Raw genomic sequence first — 21,843 nt, 5'->3', positions numbered from 1 at the left:
GCTGATAATACTACCATTTATTCTTGTCTTGATAAGAAGCCAACACTCTCTGATTGCTTGGAGGAGGCATTTGAGTTTTAAAAGAATCTCGCTTCTGCTAGAGCATGGGGCTGTCAGTAGCTGGTGAACTTTAACTTAAATAAGACTCTATTGGTATGGATTAAATGTTTGTTAATTAATTAACAAACACTTAATCATTCATCTTGAACCTAATCTTTCTTTCTGATTAGCAATATGGATTTTGATCTTCTCATTCTACAGCTGATTTGCTAACAGTAATAACTGATAGGTTTTATTGTATATCAGATAGAGGTGGAGAGGTTAAGGCTATTCCTCTTGGCATTTTTAAAGCTTTTGATAAAGTTTGGGATGCTAGTTTTCTCCATAAGCTTTCTTATTACGGTGTATCAGGTAACATCTTTTAGATTATTGAATCCTTCCTTTCCAATCGTAGTATAAAATCGTAGTATTTGTCCTCAATGGACAGCATTCTTCTTCATATCCTGTAACTTCAGGGGTTCCTCAAGGTTCTATCCTTGGTTCTATACTCTTTTTAATTTACATTAACAATCTTTCTTCTTTTTTAACTTACATTAACAATCTTCAAAAGGTGACATTGTTTGCTGATGATACTACCATTTATTCTTGTCTTAATAAGAAGCCAACACTCTATGATTGTTTGGAGAGGGCATTTGAGCTTGAAAAGGATCTCACTTCTGCTACAGCATGGAGCTCACAGTGGCTGTCGAACTTTGATTTAGATAAAATCCAATTTTTTCAGCCAATCATTATCGCAATGATTTAGACCTTCTTATATTTATGTGCGGTAATGTACTTGATGAGTCATCTACCCTCCATCTTCTAGGATTAATTCTTACTTATCCTTCATAAGCAATCTCTTTATCGTGCTTGCAACTTTCAGGATTCTATTCTTTATCTCTATTAATCTTAAATCTGTCCTTGTATGAAATACTGTTGCCATATCTGGGGTGGATCTTTCAATGATACCCTTTTCTTTTTAAGACAAGGTGCAAAAACGCATTGTAAACATAGTTGGACCTGCTCTTGCAGCCAACCTCCAACCATTATCACATCATCATGTTGCTTCTCTTTCTCTTTTCTCTAAATACTATAATGGGCACTGCTCTCAAGAGCTAGTGTCTCTTGTGCCATCTACTAAGATTCATTCTCATCATTCAATTAAGTCTCATTTTTTTACTATGAATGTTCCAAAGTGCTCCAAAAATTCTTTTTTGTCTAGCTTTCTCTAGTATTCCCTTAACATCTGTTCTTTGTAATTTGCTTCCTTCATCTTGATTTCCTAATTCCTATAATTAGCAATCTTTTAAGTTGTCTTTTAATTGTTTTCTTGCCCTATAAACTTCATCTTTTCTCTTTCATTAACTTCCAACTCTAATTGTAATTGCTTGCAGCCTTGTTGGAAGTGAAGATGTTAAAAAAAAAAGTCTTCTGCTTTTCAAATTGGCTATTTTGACTACTGTATTATTATTGTATTATATTGGTATTATTATAAAGTTCCTAGTAGTCATAAGTGATTATTTATTTGTTTATATGAAATGGTTTAAATGCATTTAAACTTTATAGTAGCTTTAAAAGAGCTAAGTTATGACAAAACACTTTAGCCAAAAATGATTGATCAAAGAAATTGAATCCAAAGTCCCTAATATCTATGCTGCTTTAACAGTGTTTCTCTATGCTGTTGTTACAAACTTTACACTAGAAAAGTTTTTGTATTGTATATGTGTTCTTTAAAAATGTCTATATATTTTGCTTTATGGAATTGTTTTAAATATATATGTAAAACCTAGTTATTACTTGCGTATTCTTTAGATTAACATGTTATAATTATCAAATGCATTTACTAGTTGGTTTTTAAAGTATCTATTTTTTTTAGGAGGAGGGGGTGAATGAGAGGTAGAGGACTGAAAAAGTCGAAGCATTATTTTGCTGGGAGAAAGGTTGACTGGCCTATATATATATATATATATATATATATATATATATATATATATATATATATATATATATATATATATATATATACAGCGGTGGCCAAAAATTAAAGACCACTCATTTTTTAGTTGGTTTCTTAATCTTTAAATTAAAATTAAGAAGATTCTAATTGACATATTAAATTTTTTTTTTTAATATCTTGTTAATTAAAACATTCGGATTAAAGTGGTATAATTTTTTTAATCTAATTCTAATTAAATAGCGTTTAACTTATTAAAAAACTGATGAGTACTTATAAATCTTCTTTAAATAAATTGGACAAAATTTAACGACCACATTCAAATCTTTAATTTGCACTTATTAAAAATAATAATCCATTATTTTTTTTAACTGTCTTAATTGCTTATTACGTTGGCTATAAGATAAAATGTTGAAACCTGAGTTTCGATATCAAATAAACATTTATTTTTTGAATTCCAATAAGGATATAAAAATATTGCAAAAATGCGTGCAAAGATCGAAGAAAAAGACAGATACGCGGCTCTTGTATAAAAAGAAGAAGGCTATAGCATCAGACAAATAGCAGAAAAGCTCGGAAGGTCTCACTCTTGCATTATTAACATAATTCAACGATACAAAGAGACCCGGTCAATTAATGATCGTCATAGGACTGGATGCAATAAAATTTCAAATGACCGTGATGTTCCCTCGTTAGTGAGATTAATGAAAGAAAACAGACAAGCATCATCTACAGACTTGTCTACAAAATGGACACTGTCAAATGGTCTGAAAGCAAGCCCTAGAACTGTGCGAAGGGTCCTCCACAATTTAAATTATTTATGGCGTGCTGCTGCAAAAAAACCACGCTTAAATAAAAAACAAAAATTTGCCAGGAAAGAGTGGTGCAAACTACATAAAAATTGGTCAACAGATCAGTGGAGCCGTGTGGTCTTTAGTGATGAAATGAACGTTGAGGTAGACAACAGAAAAGGTCGCGTAATGTTGCGTAGACTTCCAAGGGAATGGTTCAATGAATCATGCATTTTGAAACGAACAAAACAAGGCAGTGGTTGAATAGGCATTTGGGCCTGTATGAGTGCCTGTGGAGTTGGCGTTTTTCATTTATTCGATGGTAGACTCAACAAAGAAAGGTACATCGAAATTTTGGAAAACTCGCTTATTCCTAGCATTGATTTATGGCAGTTGCAAGATAGATTTATTTTCTAGCAAGATAATGCGCCATGTCATAAAGCGCATGTTGTTAGCGATTGGTTCAATTCTAATAAAATTCCAGTGCTTCCATGGCCTGCCAATAGTCCAGACTTGAATCCAATAGAGAATTTATGGTCGTGGCTTGATCACAAGCTTGGTAAAGAACAACTTTACAATTTGGAAGATTTGAAATCTTCTATTTCTCATCATTTGAAAAATGTGCCTGTTGAAGTAATCAAAACTTTAATGAATTCAATGCCAGAACGAGTACAAGAGTGCTTGAAAACAAATGGAGGAACAACACGTTTCTAAATTATTTTTTTATTGCTTTTTGAAATATTTTTGAAACTGGTCCTAAAATTTTGTCCAATTTTTTTTCCCATTTATATTTTTTACTAGTCAGTTTTTTAATTTTTTAACATTATTTTGTAAAAAATTATAAATTCTTTTATAATAAATATAAAATACAATAAAAATTCTTTCTAAAAATGTGTTTCTTTTTTTGATATCTTTTTCCGAAATAAAATTATACTAAGTTTAAAAATAAATTTTGAAAAAAAAATTAGTGGTATTTAATTTTTGGCCACTGCTGTATGTATATATATATATATATATATATATATATATATATATATATATATATATATATATATATATATATATATATATATATATATATATATATATATATATATATATGTATATGTATATATATATATGTATATATATATATATTTATATATATATATATATATATATATATATATATATATATATATATATATATATATATATATATATATATATATACAGTGTGTGTGTATATATATATATATATATACACAATGTATATATAGATACTCTGTGTATATATATATATATATATATATATATATATATATATATATATATATCAATCATGTGAAATGGTGTTAAAAGTTGTGCGTTCAAAGGGATGCGGAATAGCCCATTAGGTTGCGGAATCAGTTCTTCAATTTTTTTTTTATTTTTACTGTATTTCGAATTCTCTGGTGATGACCAAAATTACTACATCTGTCCACATTTATTTGCTTATGGTAAATGTCTAATTCAAATGGTTTTATTAGATAATATTATTTTAGTTGAGAATTGTTAAAAAATATTTTATAAACTTATTGCTCTCATCTGTGGGGCAGAGGCATCTTTATTTTTAAGGTTTTTTTGTTACCAGGCTCCAATCATCACAAATTTTTGCAAAGCATCCTTATTTGTAGTGATTGACTGAAATTCTGTTTCGGTATCAGTTTCGGCCAAAATTTTGATTTGAACCCATACCAATATTTCTGTTTTGTTACTTTTTATAAATTCGTTAAAAACAAAAATTTCATTTGAAAAGCATATAGAAAACCAAAAAATTTGTAGGATTTTAAATCGTCTAATTAAGAAAGCAGTTATTTTTGAGATTTTTCGCAAAACATTTTGAAAATTTTCACAACAATTTTGAGAATTTCCCCGTATACATAGACACTGGCTGCCCAAATCCTCTGTATGAGATTTTCAATGATGATTCATGTCCAGATCAATCTACTTTATGTGCATTTTAATAGCTACTCAAATAAAATTAAAAAAAACGGTTTTTTGGTGGAACTAAAAGTTTCATGCCTGGTGGGAATCATCAGCCTTATATTTCATCAAGATATTAAAAAATATATATAATAAAAATATTTAAATCAAGATTTTTTGAGTTAAATATATGTCTGATTCTGTCAAATAATATACAAAATATGATAAATATAAATGTTTTGATTTTTTTAATCTATTGTAGTGTAAATGTTAATTCTTTTAAGTGAATTGCGAAAGAAACTTGCTCCAAAAATTCTCATTATTCTTTGTGTGAATTTATTGTGCACACTTGTTATATTTCTTGGATTGGTAGAACGTACAAAACCTCGTGGTTTGTGCATGGCTGTTTCTTCATTGTTGCAATTTTTTATTTTATCATCATTCTTTTGGATGGCAGTTGAAGGATTCAATTTATACAGAATGGTTGTGAAAGTATTTAACACATCTAGCTCTTATATATTTCTCCTAAAGTCATCTGCATTTGGTTGGGGTATGACTTTATATAATTATTTATTTTCTAATACACTTAGTTACTTTCTAGCTTCACATTTTTTATGCTTAATGAACAATAAAAATGTGCGAACATTGATAATGTACAGTATACATATATTTATAGTTATGCGCATATAATGAGTATAAATTGTATGTGCATAATTAACTAAACATATTATATGTGCATAATTGTACATATATTATATATGCATAGTTATACATATATTATAGATGCATATATATATATATATATATATATATATATATATATATATATATATATATATATATATATATATATATATATATATATATATGTGCTCACTTATTCATATATGTGTTTTTATACATATATTATATTTGCATGTTTGTGCATTTATTATATTTGCATGTTTATAAATATGTTTTATGTTAGCTATAAATAAAAGTTATTTGTATCTACTATAGGGTAGATTAAGATAGTATGTGCACCTTGGTAATCTGAGCATACTTAAAGATTTCTTAGAAGTAAGAAGTGAAGTTAAAGTTGCTTTGTATTTTTCGAATAAACTTTATGTGGTGATAACAGGAATCAGTACAATTAGCGTAAATTTATATGCATTAGTTAGCGGCTATCATCTAATTAAAACACTGTTAAACTTTTTGCGTTGTTAAAATAATATCACATGATGGCGCATGAATAAATTTTTGATGCGATATTTTGGCGCTAAATTGATGAAGTTAATTTTTTCCTGAAGAAAAATATGTTAGCTAAAAATCCAATCCATTTTTGTTTGAAAAACAATACGTAGAAACATTTAGTTTTGACTTTATTTAAAGATGCCGTTTTTGTGTAATATGAGCATGCTCAAAATACCCAGTGTTTTTCATTGAAATTATCTAGTTTAAAGTCCTAGCAGTGGTTTTAATTGCTTTTTAAATAAAAACAAAACATAGTAAAAAATTTTAATATATTAACAATACTAAATATTTTTTTGTATTTTAAGTTCAGAAAGTTTGAATTTTTTTCATTTAAAGGTTTGAATTAATAATATTGAAAAAACTAATTTTTTTTTGCTTAAAAGTGACTTAAAAATTGATCTTTTAATGATAGGTTTTGTTAATAACGAGTCATTATATTCCAAAAATTAGTTCTAATTGTAATTCTTATTGTTTAAAATCAAAATATTTTAGAAACTTGCAATATATTTCTATAAAAATTTTAATGTGTTGATAGTGTATTTACTTTTAGACACACTGAAGTTTTATGGATCATAAGAGTTTTAAATTAGTTATGTTTTCTGTGATTCTATATTGAACGATCTTTTTAAAATTATGTTCAATAGAGGAGTATTTAAATATTCATAATTGATTTTATAGAATTTTAACTTTATTAAACCAAGTGTGAATGTATAATTAAATACAGATTGTCCACTTATTGTTAGGAGCTTTTAATCAGACCAATTAGAACTTTTCCGCTATTGTTTAACTTGTGAAAGTATTAATAAGGATATATTTATAATGAAAAAAATTTATGAAAAAGTATTATAATTATTATTCTAATTCAAATAGATTTGTACAAGTAGTTCTCAACTTTTATAATCTGAAAATGCAAATAAATCTTTTAGATTTTGGCTAAGTTAAAAGTAGCTGAGAATTACCTCAATTACCAATATTAAGTAACTGATCGAGGTCCTGGCCCTGGCTAAAAATGGGACTTTTTACAAACTCTGCACCATTAAAATTTCAAGATTTAGCTAGGGCTAGGAAAAAATTTTCTTCAACAATTTGTTTTGCCATAAGTAGGTTCATCAGGAAGCACTGCCCCCATAAATTTAGAGGTGTACCAGATATGATTTTTTACGAATTTGGCCAGATGCGGATATACTGGGTATGTATGTGTTTATATATATATATATATATATATATATATATATATATATATATATATATATATATATATATATATATATATATATATATATATATATATATATATATATATATATTATAAACTAATTCACTTCTTTCAAGGTTGCAAGCAACCACTAGTTATAAGATTTCAGAAAACAAAAGATAGGGTTAAAGAGAGAGGAAACAGTTAACTTTAGACTTAAAAAATTGTAGGTTGTATAATAAGGAAAACATGAAAATGGGTGAGTGTTTTGAAGGTTTTTTGATGTGCGAGAAAATAAACTTGGTAAAAAAAAAATACTTTTTAGTATGGAGGGACATACAGTAAAAGGATGTGACTTTACTGAATGACAAACCAGAAGAAGATGAGTTTTTATTGATCGAACTATCATATCTAGATATGTTAGCTCAAACGAGCTATCATATCTAGGTATAATAGCTCGTTTGAGCAGCAACTGTGGTAGTATTTCTAGAAAAAGAAATTTACAACCTTACAACAATGGGAGAGCTTGACATATAAAGCAGATTCAACTACATTTAAAATGGACACAGAGAGGGTTGTTTTTTGTCAATATAGAGGGTTTTAGTGATAGTGGAATAGTGAAAGGTAGTGAGAGATAGAGAGAGAGAATAGCGAGAGATAGTGGGAATAGTGAGATTACAGTGATAGAGCGAATAGTGAGAGAGTTGTTTTTTGTCAATATAGGAATGTAAAAAATATTGCGATAGTTGTTTGCAGTAAATAACTCTTGTTGGAGTAAAAATCCACAAGCTACTACTCTTCTGTAACAGCATGCCCAAAGCTGTTACAGAAGAGAGATCAAATTAAAAATTAGCTGCTTGTTCTAAGCAATCAAAAAGTAAAGACATTTTGTCAAGGCAAGAGTATAAAGTTGAGTTGTCAGCAAATAGATTCCCTTTAGATGTAAATTGTCAAGATGATTGTTATTTTAGATAAGAAACAATATAGGAGCAAAGGTATTTACATATCTTGAAACCATACTTCTTCATTTCCAGTAACTTTAGAAGTAGTAGAAATAATTTAAATACAGGAGAGAAGACTAATAGCAGGATAGTTAAAGAGTTCAGTGTGTTTTATAGAGTTTTTAAGTATTAGAACCACTTATTTATAATAATAGTTTGGCAAGGATTAAAGTTTTTGAAGAACATTTTTGTAAGACTATAATGAAACTTTCTGAACCTAAAGCCGTAGCTCTAAAAAAGTTCTATGCAAATAACACTGCCTTATTCTGGGAAGAAGTAATGATATTAAGCCCATTAATCAAAGATGGAATGTTAGATTTACTTTACCCATAAATCTGTTGAAGATTTTCTAAAAGTCTTAAAACCTTTTATTTTAGACAAGATACAAGATTTAGTAAACTGAGAATAACAGAGCTTAGAATCAGGCAAGACCTTTTTATATTATAGAAATAGCATGAAAAGGAAAGGCTAAAGCTTGATGATGATCATGATATTGATGATGATGACCATGTTAAACATGATTATGTTTATATGTAAATAGACATACATATTTATAAAACATAACATGAATTTTGTTTGAAAAAATAATAAAAATAAATAAAAAATCAAACCGGAGCCCTGGTCAAGCCCTGGTCAAATTTCAACCTCGATCACTTACTACCAAAAGTATTGCACCAATACTGGAACATTATTTTATTTTTTTAAAGAGTATTATTTAAAAAATGAGCACTTAGTAAAGTGCTTTAGAATAAAATATTTTGACTGTATGAAAAGAATGAATTTTTGCTGTTATGTGTTTATAGAAAGTATGCATATCATAATATTGGCTTATATAATTTTTTTAAATAATTTTTATTCCATTCTACTACTTATGTACTACATCCTGGGTTTATATTAAAGATGCTCTGAAAGCTTTGAACTTGTTTTCAATATTTTCAAAGTTTTCGATCATTGGGAAAGTCTCATCAAAAGTCAATATCTGTGTAACAAGTCTTCAAAGTATTAAGTTAAATTATAGGTTTTTTGTTGATATTGCTAGTCACTTTAAAGAAACGTTTCATTCAGATGAACATGTGGTTTGTTTTCTAATTGATTTTCTTGATGTCTTTTGGAATCTAATCAAAATTATTACAAAATCTGATGTAAATTAAAGCTTGCAAAGCTTGTTTTGTTAGAAACTGCAAATCTTGTTATTCCTGAGTTAAAAGTTTTTTACTGTTACTGTCAAAGCATTAATAAGCTCCAAGATCTGTAAAGGAATATTTGTTAAATTAAAAATTAAAGCATTTTTTTTTTTTAACTATTTGTTTTTTTAAATCAATTGTTTTTCTTGTTAAACTACTAATTTTTATCTACTCATGGTTTAGTTTTGGCTAAAAAAAAATATTTGGTTATTGAATCTGCCTTTAATGAATAATAAGACAGGTTTATAATGCTTTACTCTGAAAATAGATATCATATGTTTGTTACTGAGTTTATGCAAAGTAATACATAATAATATGCTTTGAAAAAAAAAATATTTATAATAAACGTAATCACATAGCCAAGCTTCTGTTAAGAGAAGTTCTTTATTATCAAGAAATACATTTTTAACAAGAGAACAAACTCTCTTTATGCAAAATTGATTGGGCTTGAACAAGAATTAAAGTTTTAGTTTCATCACAAGTTGTAAGTTGCTAGTTTTTTGAAGTTTCTTATTAATTTTTTAAATTAATAATTTCAATTATTAATTACTAAAAGATCATTAAAGTGAAGGTTATGATTAAGAAGATTCCTCCCTTTTATTTTTTCAAATTTAAATTTATTTTATTATTTTGTTAATATTTTTTATATTTGTTTATTTATTATACAAATTAGAGTATTTGTGTGCTTATGTTGATTAGACACTAATTTAATCAAAATTTACATTTACCTGATATTTATTTGAAATATTTATTTGAAAAACAATAATCAAAGCAATTTTAACATTTACTTAAAAAATTTTCAATAAATTTCAATTTTAAAATATAATAGTTAATTAGTTTTCCTGTTTTTCTAAATAGAATTTCAATAGGAAATAAAAACCTTTCATTTTCAAAACTGTTTGTTGTAAATATTTAACATGTATAACATAATTTAACATGTATTTAACATAATTTAACATGTATAACATAATTTAACATGTATAACATAATTTAACATGTATAACATAATTTAACATGTATAACATAATTTAACATGTATAACATAATTTAACATGTATTTAACATAATTTAACATGTATAACATAATTTAACATGTATAACATAATTTAACATGTATAACATAATTTAACATGTATAACATAATTTAACATGTTTAACATAATTTAACATGTATAACATAATTTAACATGTATAACATAATTTAACATGTATTTAACATAATTTAACATGTATAACATAATTTAACATGTATAACATAATTTAACATGTATAACATAATTTTTACTAGTTTATTATTCGTTTACAATGGAAAGGTTCACAAATTAACAATAATATTGATACTAATTTGATATAAATATAATATTTTTAATGTCATATTAAAGTACATATAACTCTATAATTAAAAACTGATTGTACTTTTTATCAGTGTTTATTATTGCCATGTCTTGTAGAAGTATATGCTTTAATAATGTTTTTGATAAAAAATAGCAAATTATAAAAGCTCCTTAAAAAATTTTGTTGTTCTAGTTAAAAATATGAGTGGTTGTATTATTTTGTATTGTTTCTCTTCAATTTTAGGTTTACCACTTGCTATTACTATAATTACATCTGTTAGTAAACCTGAGTACCTAGGTCCTTCATCTGATAATGACGCAAAAATGTAAGCAAACTTTTGTAAACATTTTTTATTATGCATTAAGGGTAGCGTGAATAGAACAAGTTATAAATCAATTTGCAAATAAAAATCAATTTACAAAATTAATTTACAAAATCAATTTACAAAAATTTACAATTTACAAATCAATTTACAAAAAAAAACTCGCAAAAAATGAATAATTAACAAGAATTATGTAATTATGTATCTAAAGTCAAAATTTTGAGGAAATATTTTAATTTACCTATTACGTTAACACTCCTTTTTTATCAAAAGCAGTTGTAAACTTACAGCTTGAATATTGTGCAATCAAAAAATAAAGAATCAAAAAAAGAAGCAAATCCAAAAATGCCTATGCCATAGCTTTGATAAATGTCACTCGAGTAGCATACAGAAAAAGACATTGATGACATTAATGGTATTGAAAAAGACAAAAAACCATTAATCAAGTTCTCACAGGATTATAACTGTTTGTAAGTCTTGCAAGTAACATTCATAAGCATGATTAGTTTGTTCACACCATATCATCAGTAAATAGAAAGAGATAGAACTTTCCTTTTTCAAGTAGCCATTGAGTTTGCCAGAATAACATGTTATGTAGCAATGTTTTATCCCGGTTACCAATTTTAATGCTATAAAAAATTTGATTTTCAGCTCTAATTCTCTTGGTTGTTTTGTTTTCTTGTTTAGTGAATATTATGCAAATGTAAAAAATATTGTTCAGATAATTAATGCAAGTCAGCAGTTTTTTTTATTATGAAATAAATTTAAAAACAATTTTATTTTTCTATTTTAATTGATTAATCCAGAAGACATGGTGTTCCTAAATACAAAAACATAATTTTTATAAAAAGTAGATATGCCTTCTGAATTAGTTGTCTTGTTGCTATTACTTTATTATATACAGTTTAGAAAAAAAATTTTAATGCAAATGAAACATGAGAATATGGAAAAAACCTAGGGGTAGTCCATAATTTTTGTCACGCAATTTTTGACCGTTTTTGACCCCTCCTCCCCTCTTATCACAACATTGTAACACTTTAGTAACAAGTCCTGTACAATTTGTCACATAAACCACCTCCTCCACCACCTCCTCCACCTCGAGCCTGGCGTAATTTATGGACAACCCCTTATAAAATGTATATTGAAATTATGAATTTGATTATATATTGAACCATGAAATTAAATCATAAGATATATATATTTTGAACTGTAAATAATCAATAAATGGTTTACGCATGCTTTTAATGGTTGATGCTATTTATTGAAAGCATAATTTAAAGGAAAGACCATCATGGGTTCAACTGTAATCAAAGTGGCTGACATTTCAATCAAGGTGTCAACATTGTTGGTTGAAAAGACTTCAAAGAATTCAAATGAAACAAATAAAAAACAAATGTCTACAATTTTAACTTATTGCAATTTTTTTGGTAATTACCTGTCACATCAAATCATTTTCATAGTTTCAAAATCGATAAAAATAAGGATTTTTTTTTTATGTTGTTTGTATCCCAAAGGCCGAGAAGGCCACCACAGTTGAGGAGGCTACTTTATTGTGGTTACAACCCTCTTTCAACTCCAAAACACAAACATTTTTAAACAAGGCAGCTGCGCGAAGAAATGAGTTGACACTTTATGGTTGCACTTATGATGATAATTATTTTACCAGCACTTTAGGATTGATGGGAATCAAACATTTGTGGTTTTAATACATTTTTTTGAATCCTGAAAACTTCTTGCAAACCTAAACTTCTATTTTGATGACCATGCCTCCTACAACAATTTTGAGTTAAAACATTTATCTAAATACACAATTTCATTTTGATTGCTAACTTACACAAGTCATATTTTGCAGCCACTAGATGTTGAAGTTTATAAATCAGTAAAAGCAGAGTGTAAGCATTTTGTAGATTTTTTCTGGTTGTAAGTTCTTGCTGAAAGATTTTTTTTTTAAGATATATTGAATACAAAAAAAGACTTCCAAGCTGAAAAAAGTCTAGTTATTTAAAAAATACTGGTTTGTTACTACTCAATTGTACAAAAAAAACTCTGAATAAAACTCTAATCTATGCGGTTTTTTAAGTTGCAACAAATGATAAAATTGAGAGTTATTTTACTAGAAAATTAGTCTTTTTATAAGTCTCAATCGATAAAACTAAGAGATTCTAGAAACTTCTATAAATAGATTTTCAACAATAGATTATTGATAGTATCTATTGATAATAACAAATTAATAATCAGTATGTTTAGATATCTCTTTGCAATAGGAAAGAAAAGGAAACAAAAATTAAATGAAATTCATGTTATATTATGACTGCATTATCTGCGATAGCTCATGACAAAGCTACACATGATTTTAAAAGAGATTAGAAAAAGCACCCAACAAAACAATGAAAAAGCACCCAACAAAATTGTTTGAAAAGAGAAAACATTGAAAAAGTACCCAACAATATTGTTTAAAAAAAGTAAAGAGGTAAAACAGCAATTTTTAACAAACAAAAGTATAAATTAAGCGAATTAAAAATCTTTTAAAAACCTATCCAACTCTTGAGATGGTCGAAGAAATATACAATAACAAGCAAAGAAATTTAAAATAGCAAATATGTCTACTATTCAAAGTATTTTATGTGTTTTTGCTGTAAGCTATGATATTGATTGTCTTTGTTATTATATTATTATTATTCGATTATTTTAAGTTGTTTTTTCCCACGCTTACTGATTTCTATATAATCTAACTGTGTTACCTTGTCCAGTTAGAGTATGTTAGCCAGGTTTAAAAAAGTAAGTAAAATTATGCAATATTAAGTAAACTGTTGCATCTCGGAATTATTAGAAACGGTAACAAGAAATCAGTTAAAATTAGAACGAGAAAAAATAACGGTACGAGACAAAACTCGTTGAACGGCGAGAAATTTCGAAATAAACCAAGCAGAAACGAAATAGATTTATTCTCTAAATTTCTATAAATTTTTCGAAATTTTCATACAAGTTTGTCGTAATTCGATTTTTGTAAACTTTATTTTATTAAAAAAACACTTTATTATGCTTTTTATTCTCGTATACTAACACTACAAGAAATTAGGAATTATGAAGTTTCATATTTACTTTATAACAATAAATTGGACCCGATCAGCATCAATACCCGTTGCACCTTTTACTGGATGATCAATAAATAAACATTTATATGTCTATAATTAATATTACATGTTTATATGTTATTTTATGTCTATGCATGTATTATATGTATTATGATTTATATGTATATATATATATATATATATATATATATATATATATATATATATATATATATATATATATATATATATATATATATATATATATATATATATACACACAGAGCCGGAACCAGCTTTTTTTGGTCTTTGAGATATCTAACTTCCAGACATGGAGCAAACTCCAAACATTTATATGTTTATACTTATGTCAAATAAGGATGCCTTTCAAAAAATTGCGATGATTGGAGGCTGGGAACAAAAAAGCCCCAAAATTTGTGCCTTCCCTGCCCCAAACGTGAGAGCAACAAGTTGATGAAATATTTTTTGTACTATTCTTAACTAGACTTATATTCATCGATAAATTCTAAGTTTCATAGTATTATCTTTCAGCGTTCAAAAATAATGACTATATAAAATTTACAACCCCCTCAAATTGAGGGGGGATCAAACTTTATATGGTCATAATTTTTGAAAGATAAAATATTTTATTATGAAATTTAAAATTTATCGATGAATATAAGTCTAGTTAAAATAGTACAAAAAATATTTCATCAACTTGTTGCTCTCACGTTTGGGGCAGGGGAGGCACAAATTTTGAGGCTTTTTTGTTCCCAGCCTCCAATCATCGCAATTTTTTGCAAAGCATCCTTATTTGACATAAGTATAAACATATAAATGTTTGGAGTTTGCTCCATGTCTGGAAGTTAGCTATCTCAAAGACCAAAAAAAGCTGGTCCCGGCTCTGTATACATATATATATATATATATATATATATATATATATATATATATATATATATATATATATATATACACATACATATATATATATACACATACATATATATATATATATATATATATATATATATATATATATATATATATATATATATATATATATATATATATATATATATATATATATATATATATATATATATATATATGTGTGTGTGTATATATATATATATATATATATATATATATATATATATATATATATATGTATGTGTATATATATATATATATATATATATATATATATATATATATATATATATATATATATATATATATATATATACACACATACACACATGTAATGTTTTTTCCTACTTATTTATTATAAGAAAGAGAATTGCTTTAACATTTGTTTGATTATTATTTCTATATCTATATATTAAATTGTTACAACTAACTATTATAATAACTGTGTGTAGTCTTTTCGTGTCGTTATTTCAACCTCTATTTAGATTAGCGCTACGCTTTTTAAAGAAGTGTTTCTTCTCGTGCTACTTATTTCGCATATCGCTTATCGTTATTCTTAACGCTTTTTAAAGAAGTGTTTCTTCTCGTGCTACTTATTTCACAATCGCTAATCGTTATTCTTAACGATTGTTAGAAATTATTGTCCAGAGGGAATTGTTATCGTAACAACCATTACATTACATTGTAATGTGAAATTATAATTATATAAGTATATAATATATACATTATAATGTGAAATTATGATCATATAAACATATAATTACATATTATAAAAACAAATAAATATTAAATTCAAAACTATTTCAATAGGAATACAAATTCTTATTCGAGAAATCATTTTTAAAGAACTTTCTGACTTAAAACTAAAACAGTTCGTAGACAAACAACGATTTCTGATAAGCTAAAGCATTACCTAATATTTTGCAAGAAAAAAATGCTGTAATTTAAAAAAAAATGTTAATTATCATTAAATTTGGAACAGCAAAAGAATTTGAGGTTTTTGGATGAAGTTTAGTCTCGAAATGAAGCGAGATTAGATTTTTTTAATTATCGCTATAACAAGATGGTAACGGTAAATTTTAAAAAGTAAGCGAATGTCTTCCGAAACGATAAATTGCTTCGTTTCGTTTTGTAAATCTCGCTAAAATTTACCGTTTAATTCCGAGATGCAACAGCTTAATATGAAGAAACCTTTTCTTAAGGTAAATCGTTTAAGGTCTATTACAAATAAATTTTTAAATTAGTTATTTAAAGAACTTTTTTTTTATATATTATTTTTTTATGTAACATATTTTAAATGTTACATATTTTTTATATGTTATATATTCTATATTTTATATTGTAATAAAATGATTATAAAATTTTTATGCTATTTGGTTTTTCCTCTTTATTTTTGAAATCATTAACATAATTAAATTATGGGATGAAAAATTTTATTGAAGATTTATTCATGTTATGCATAAATTCCATATCATGCATATTAGTTTCTTAATTGCTCCGTCATACAAAGCTGCTCAACTTACAACACTGAATATCATTTCCAAAAAATTAAAACAAAACTTTTTCCTCAGATAATTTCTAGGAGGTTAATTTATCTTTCTGATAGTGAAAAAATTATGTAATTTGGACGCACTGTTCGAACAATCTGATTAATACTTGAAATCTCTAGGTAAAGCTAAAGGTAAAGCAGGACTAAATAAACTTGTTCTGCATAACCTAAGTTCATAATATTGAATTGATATGTCTTTTCCATGACTTGCAGAGTTTTATTCAAAACTATGGAGTGATAGATGTGGCATTTTGCGTTCTATCAAAACATTGGTTTCATTACCTTTCACTATTTAGAACAATATATTGTTTTATAAGATACAACGAAATATTCTTTTTTTAAATAAAATTTTTATGCTTACTAATATTATCCCAGCAAAAATTCTATTGCGGAATTTTAATAGACTTATATAGGCAATTATATAGGCTCACAGTGGCTGGTGAACTTCAATACAGATAAAACTCAACTTTTTTCAGCCAATCGTTATCGCAATAATTTAGATCTTCCTATATTTATGAACGGTGATGTACTCGATGAATCATCTACTCTTCATCTTCTAGGATTAACTCTTACTTCCAATCTTTCTTGGAAACCATATATCAAATCAGTTGCAAAATTAGCACCTGCTAAGGTTGCATCTCTTTATCGAGCTCGTCACTTTCTTACTTTGGATTCTATTCTCTATCTCTATAAATCTTAAATCCGGCCTTGTATGGAATACTGTTGCCATATCTGAGGCGGATTTTCTAATGATCCCCTTTCTCTTTTAGACAAGGTGCAAAAACGCATTGTAAACATAGTTGGGCCTGCTCTTGCAGCCAACCCTTGAACATCAGCTCTTTGGAATTCGCTTCCTTCATCTTGCTTTTCTGATTCATATAATTTGCAATCCTTAAAGTCGTCCGTCAATCGTTATCTTGCTCTACAATCTTCATTTTTTCTCTTTCAGTAACTTCCAACTTTAATTAGTGGCTGCTTGCAGCCTTGTTGGAAGCGAAGGTGTTTAAAAAAATATTTGAGCCGTCTACTTTAATTTTTCTCATCAGCTACTTAGTGGACCATTAGTGGTAGCCGCCAAAAGTGGCTAGCCGATGATTAGCCACTATATTACATGTTGGAAAGTTATCGGCTGGCCACTTTTAGTGGATGCTACTAATGGTCAACTTAGTTACCGATGAGCAAAACTCAAATTAACCGCTCAAAATTCTTATATAGGTACACTGCAAATCCACTACAAAAATATTTGCTAGAATTTTACAAATGGCTTCACAAGATGAACTTTCCGTTTGTGACACCTCCCTCATACATTATTGTTTAATTAATTTATTATCTTTTGTTTAGATGTGTTGTTCGAGGTTTTCCGTTTTACTTGGGTATCCTTTTACCTGTTTGCTTGGTAATGGCAGCTAATATTTTCATTCTTATATCAGTTCTTAGAACTGTTAATCGTAACTCCGACCTACATAACAACAATAAAAACAAAAAGAAAGTTCGTATTGTTTTTACGTGCTCTTTATTACTTGGTACAACTTGGTTATTTGCAGTTTTAGCTATCGGAAAAGCAAGAGATATATTTCAGTGGTTGTTTTGTATTTTTAATTCTTTACAAGGACTATTTATTTTCTTTTTCTACACTGTTGAGAATAAAAAAGTTAAAGAACAATGGATGTTATTTATGTGGGGAAAATTAAGAAGAAAAAAGTCAAAAAAGACAACGGGTAAGTTCTTAAATGTTTTTTTTATTTTATTCTTTTTTTTTGTATGTGAAAATCTGGTGTAGTTTTTATGAAAAAAAAATCTTGTGTTGCAGATGATCGATGTAATTTTGTAGCAATCAATACATTTGCTTTTAAGTTTTGTTGAATACATAAAGCTGTTTTGTTTTTTTGAAAATACTTTTGTAAATTTAAAAGGTAGTTTTTACAAAATTTTTTTTTAGTAAACTCAAAGATGCGAACAATTTCACAAACTACAACTATCTCTTACTTTACAAATTCTAAGGAAAGATTCAATAACAAATGCGTTGATTCCAAAAATGCAAAGTTGTAAACCATATAATTTGGCTAATTATTGATTGATCAACGTAAGAAGAGGTTTCAAAATCTAAAAGATTAGAAGGGCTTGGGTTTCATCCTTTAATGTTCTCAACCCTTTTTTAGTCGCTTTTAATAACATTTAAACATCACGTTTGTATGTTCTGTACATTTGTGACCGTGTAAATAGATATAATCAATCAATAAAAAATAACTGAATTCGCTTATTAATTTTTTTTTTTTTTTTTGATAATTTAAATTCACCTGTTCAAATATTATTTTTGGTACACTGTAAAAAAAAAAAAAAGAAATTTATTAAAGGGCCCCAAAAGGTGTTTTGGCTTGTCCCGAAGGTGGGACCCTTTAAGAGTTTTTTGAAAAACCTTTTTATAAATAAAAAATAAAACCACTGATTTAGAAATCCTTTCTCCTTGTACGCACCTGGATGCTTTCAATGACCCTTTCTGCGCACGTACGTATTTTTTTTAATCATTATCTTTATTATCCATTTATTTAACAATAAAATTAAAAAAAATAACAAAGTTATTCAAAGTAAACTAGGTAATGGAATGACACCTTAGTAAAATAAAGCGAAAAAAAGGAAATATAGATAGCGACGAAAATAAACCAAAATAAAAAAAAGAACGATAATATTTAAATAAGCAAGACAAATAACACAAAAAAGGGGGAAAGTGAACAAACTGACATGAGAGTTGACGAATGAATGAGATAACGTTTGACGATCAGACGGATGATTGAAAATAAAAAGAAAACAGAAGGATATTTTTAAATATTATAATGAGACAAAAAATAAGAAATAACTTCAATAATAGCAATAAATATAAAAAGCAACATAAATAAAAATAATTAGAAACAAAAATACACGTCAACATAAACAATACCCAAATATACATGTCAATATAAGCAATGCACAAAATTACACAGCAGTATAAACAAATCATTGAAATACACGACAATATAAAAAAAACGCAAAAATACACGGCAGTATAAACAATCCAAACAACATAAGTTAATAAAACTTAAAACATAATTTTTGTTTTCTTTTAATAATTTGTTAGAGTTTTTTATTTTCGAATTTATCACTAACATTTTCACTCTTTTAACTTAAGCTCTTCTGTTTATTAAATGTTTTTGTTCAATTTTTATTCTTTAATATTTTCATTATTTTCATTTTATTATTGTTGTTTTAAAATCTTGTATTCTAAACAATTTTTATTGTTTTGCTCTTTTATCTATTTTTCACCTTTTCACCGTTAAAAAAATACTTCCTCCATTTGCAATGTCATTGCAAAGTTATACAAAATCAACCCCCTCCCTTACCCTACGCTTAAGTTTTTATAAACATTAAAACAAAATAAATTTTCTAGTAAATTCGACATTTTTCTGTTACATGATTGTTAAACTTTTAAAATTCAATGTTTTTGTTTAAAAAAAAATAATCAAGTTTAATAAGAGATGGAGTATAAAAAAATAGTCAAGCTGTGGATATAGGTGAGACCGGAGCTAGTTGCAAAAAAATTTTTGAACTATATTTGTAGTGAAACAAAAATGGAAAGAAAAAGGTTCCAACTTGCAAAGGTGAACGGGGTAAGTTGCAACACAGTACTTTGAAAGTATAATAGTATAATAAATAGAAAATATAATTTAAGTAAAAACATTCAAAACTTATCTGCACGCATTCTTAAACACAAAAAATATACCGCGGATACATGCTTACAAAGTCGGAAATATGAATATTGACTTACTCAACCATACTTTAAAAGTGAATCAAAAATATTTTTTGATACTCTTCTCAAATATAACCTTGTCCCAACTATAAACAAAGCAACAAGAGTTACTAAAATATCATCAGCATTGCTGGATAATGTTTGATAACTGACAATTTTCATAATGACTGTTATAAGACGGGTATAATCAGGACTGATTTAAATGATCATTTCACTATATTCCTTATTACTGATACCATAACTCTTATTAATACTACCCTCGAATCAATAGATGAGACAAATCAATGAAAGTTCCATATGCTAATTTAAAAAATTATTAAGTGATTACGTCGATTGGAATCTTATCTTACAATCTCACGATATAATTAATGCTTTTGATTTATTCCTAAACCAATTTTGTAAAATGTATAATAAAGCATTTCCTATAAAAGCAAAAGTAATAAATTCTAAGACATTTCAATTCCCATGACCAAAAAGCTACTAAAATTATCAAAAAAAAAAAAAAAACTGTTTAAAAAATATTTAAAATATAAAACTTATTAAAATGAAATTAATTTAAAAAAAAAAAAAAAAAAAATTATTTGAAAAAATTAAAAAACATTTAAAAGTTAATTTTTATGCTAAATGTGGAATGTTAATAGAAAATTATTTGGGAAGAAAAAAATTGCAAAAAATAACATACCTCAAAAACTTTTTATTGATGGAAAACTCATTTATCATAAAGGAGTTATTATTGAGAAACTGAACAGTTTTTTCCTTGATGTTGGTCCAAACTTAGCAGCGAAAATTCTATTTAGTCAAAAAAGATTTGATTTATATCTTACAACAACTGGCAATATTAAGAACGAACCGATTTTGAAAAAAAAGTGAACTGCATAACGCTTTTAATAGTCTAAAAAAAACTAAAAGTGCAGGTATTGATCAAAATTATGTTAATGTAATTAAATCTTTTTTATATATTATCGAACCCTCATTGTTCCATGTTTTTTATCTCTCAATTAAATTAGGTCATATTCCAGATAAATTAAAAATTGCAAAAATAACACCTATTTACAAACTGGTGATGAGACTGATATTTCAAACTACAGACCTATTTTAGTTATACCCTGCTTCTCTAAACTAATTGAACGCATTATGTATAACAGACTTTACAAAATATTTAACTTAAAATAAAATTTTATATTGTTATAAAAAAAAATGGTTTTAAAAAAAAACTTTCCAATAATTGAATTTTTTAAACATATCAAATGGATTTAACAGTGATTGCTATAGGTTTTAATTGATTTATCCAAAGAATTCGACACAGTGAATCATTCAATACCCCAAGGTTTTGTTGTAGGACTATTATTAGTTTTAGTTTATATAAATAACTTGCATTTAGCATCAAAAGTGTTAAATACTATTTTATTTGCAGGTGACACTAATTTATTTTATTCTCACAGAGATATCATTATTCTTTTTTAAATATTAAACTAAAGTTTACATAAGATCAACGAGTAACCGACTTT

The 21,843-nt window shown here is 26.6% G+C and overlaps 1 protein-coding gene across 4 annotated transcripts in view; it reads left to right on the top strand.

Moving 5' to 3' along the window:
- The window catches only part of LOC105844691 (adhesion G-protein coupled receptor G2), a 99,286-nt gene extending 80,468 nt beyond the window's left edge, over positions 1–18,818 (top strand). For all 4 annotated transcript variants that reach the window (XM_065808149.1, XM_065808151.1, XM_065808152.1 and 1 more), the window contains 4 exons: positions 5,013–5,278; positions 10,920–11,001; positions 17,896–18,272; positions 18,494–18,818. In XM_065808149.1, the coding sequence (XP_065664221.1) occupies positions 5,013–5,278; positions 10,920–11,001; positions 17,896–18,272; positions 18,494–18,603 (835 nt within the window). In that variant the 3' untranslated portion in view covers positions 18,604–18,818. The remainder of the gene's footprint in view (positions 1–5,012; positions 5,279–10,919; positions 11,002–17,895; positions 18,273–18,493) is intronic.
- The last annotated feature ends 3,025 nt before the right edge of the window (positions 18,819–21,843 follow it).

Source organism: Hydra vulgaris, chromosome 10, assembly GCF_038396675.1.
Source record: "Hydra vulgaris chromosome 10, alternate assembly HydraT2T_AEP".
NCBI lineage: Eukaryota > Metazoa > Cnidaria > Hydrozoa > Anthoathecata > Hydridae > Hydra > Hydra vulgaris.
This window is presented reverse-complemented; position numbering and strand designations above follow the sequence as displayed.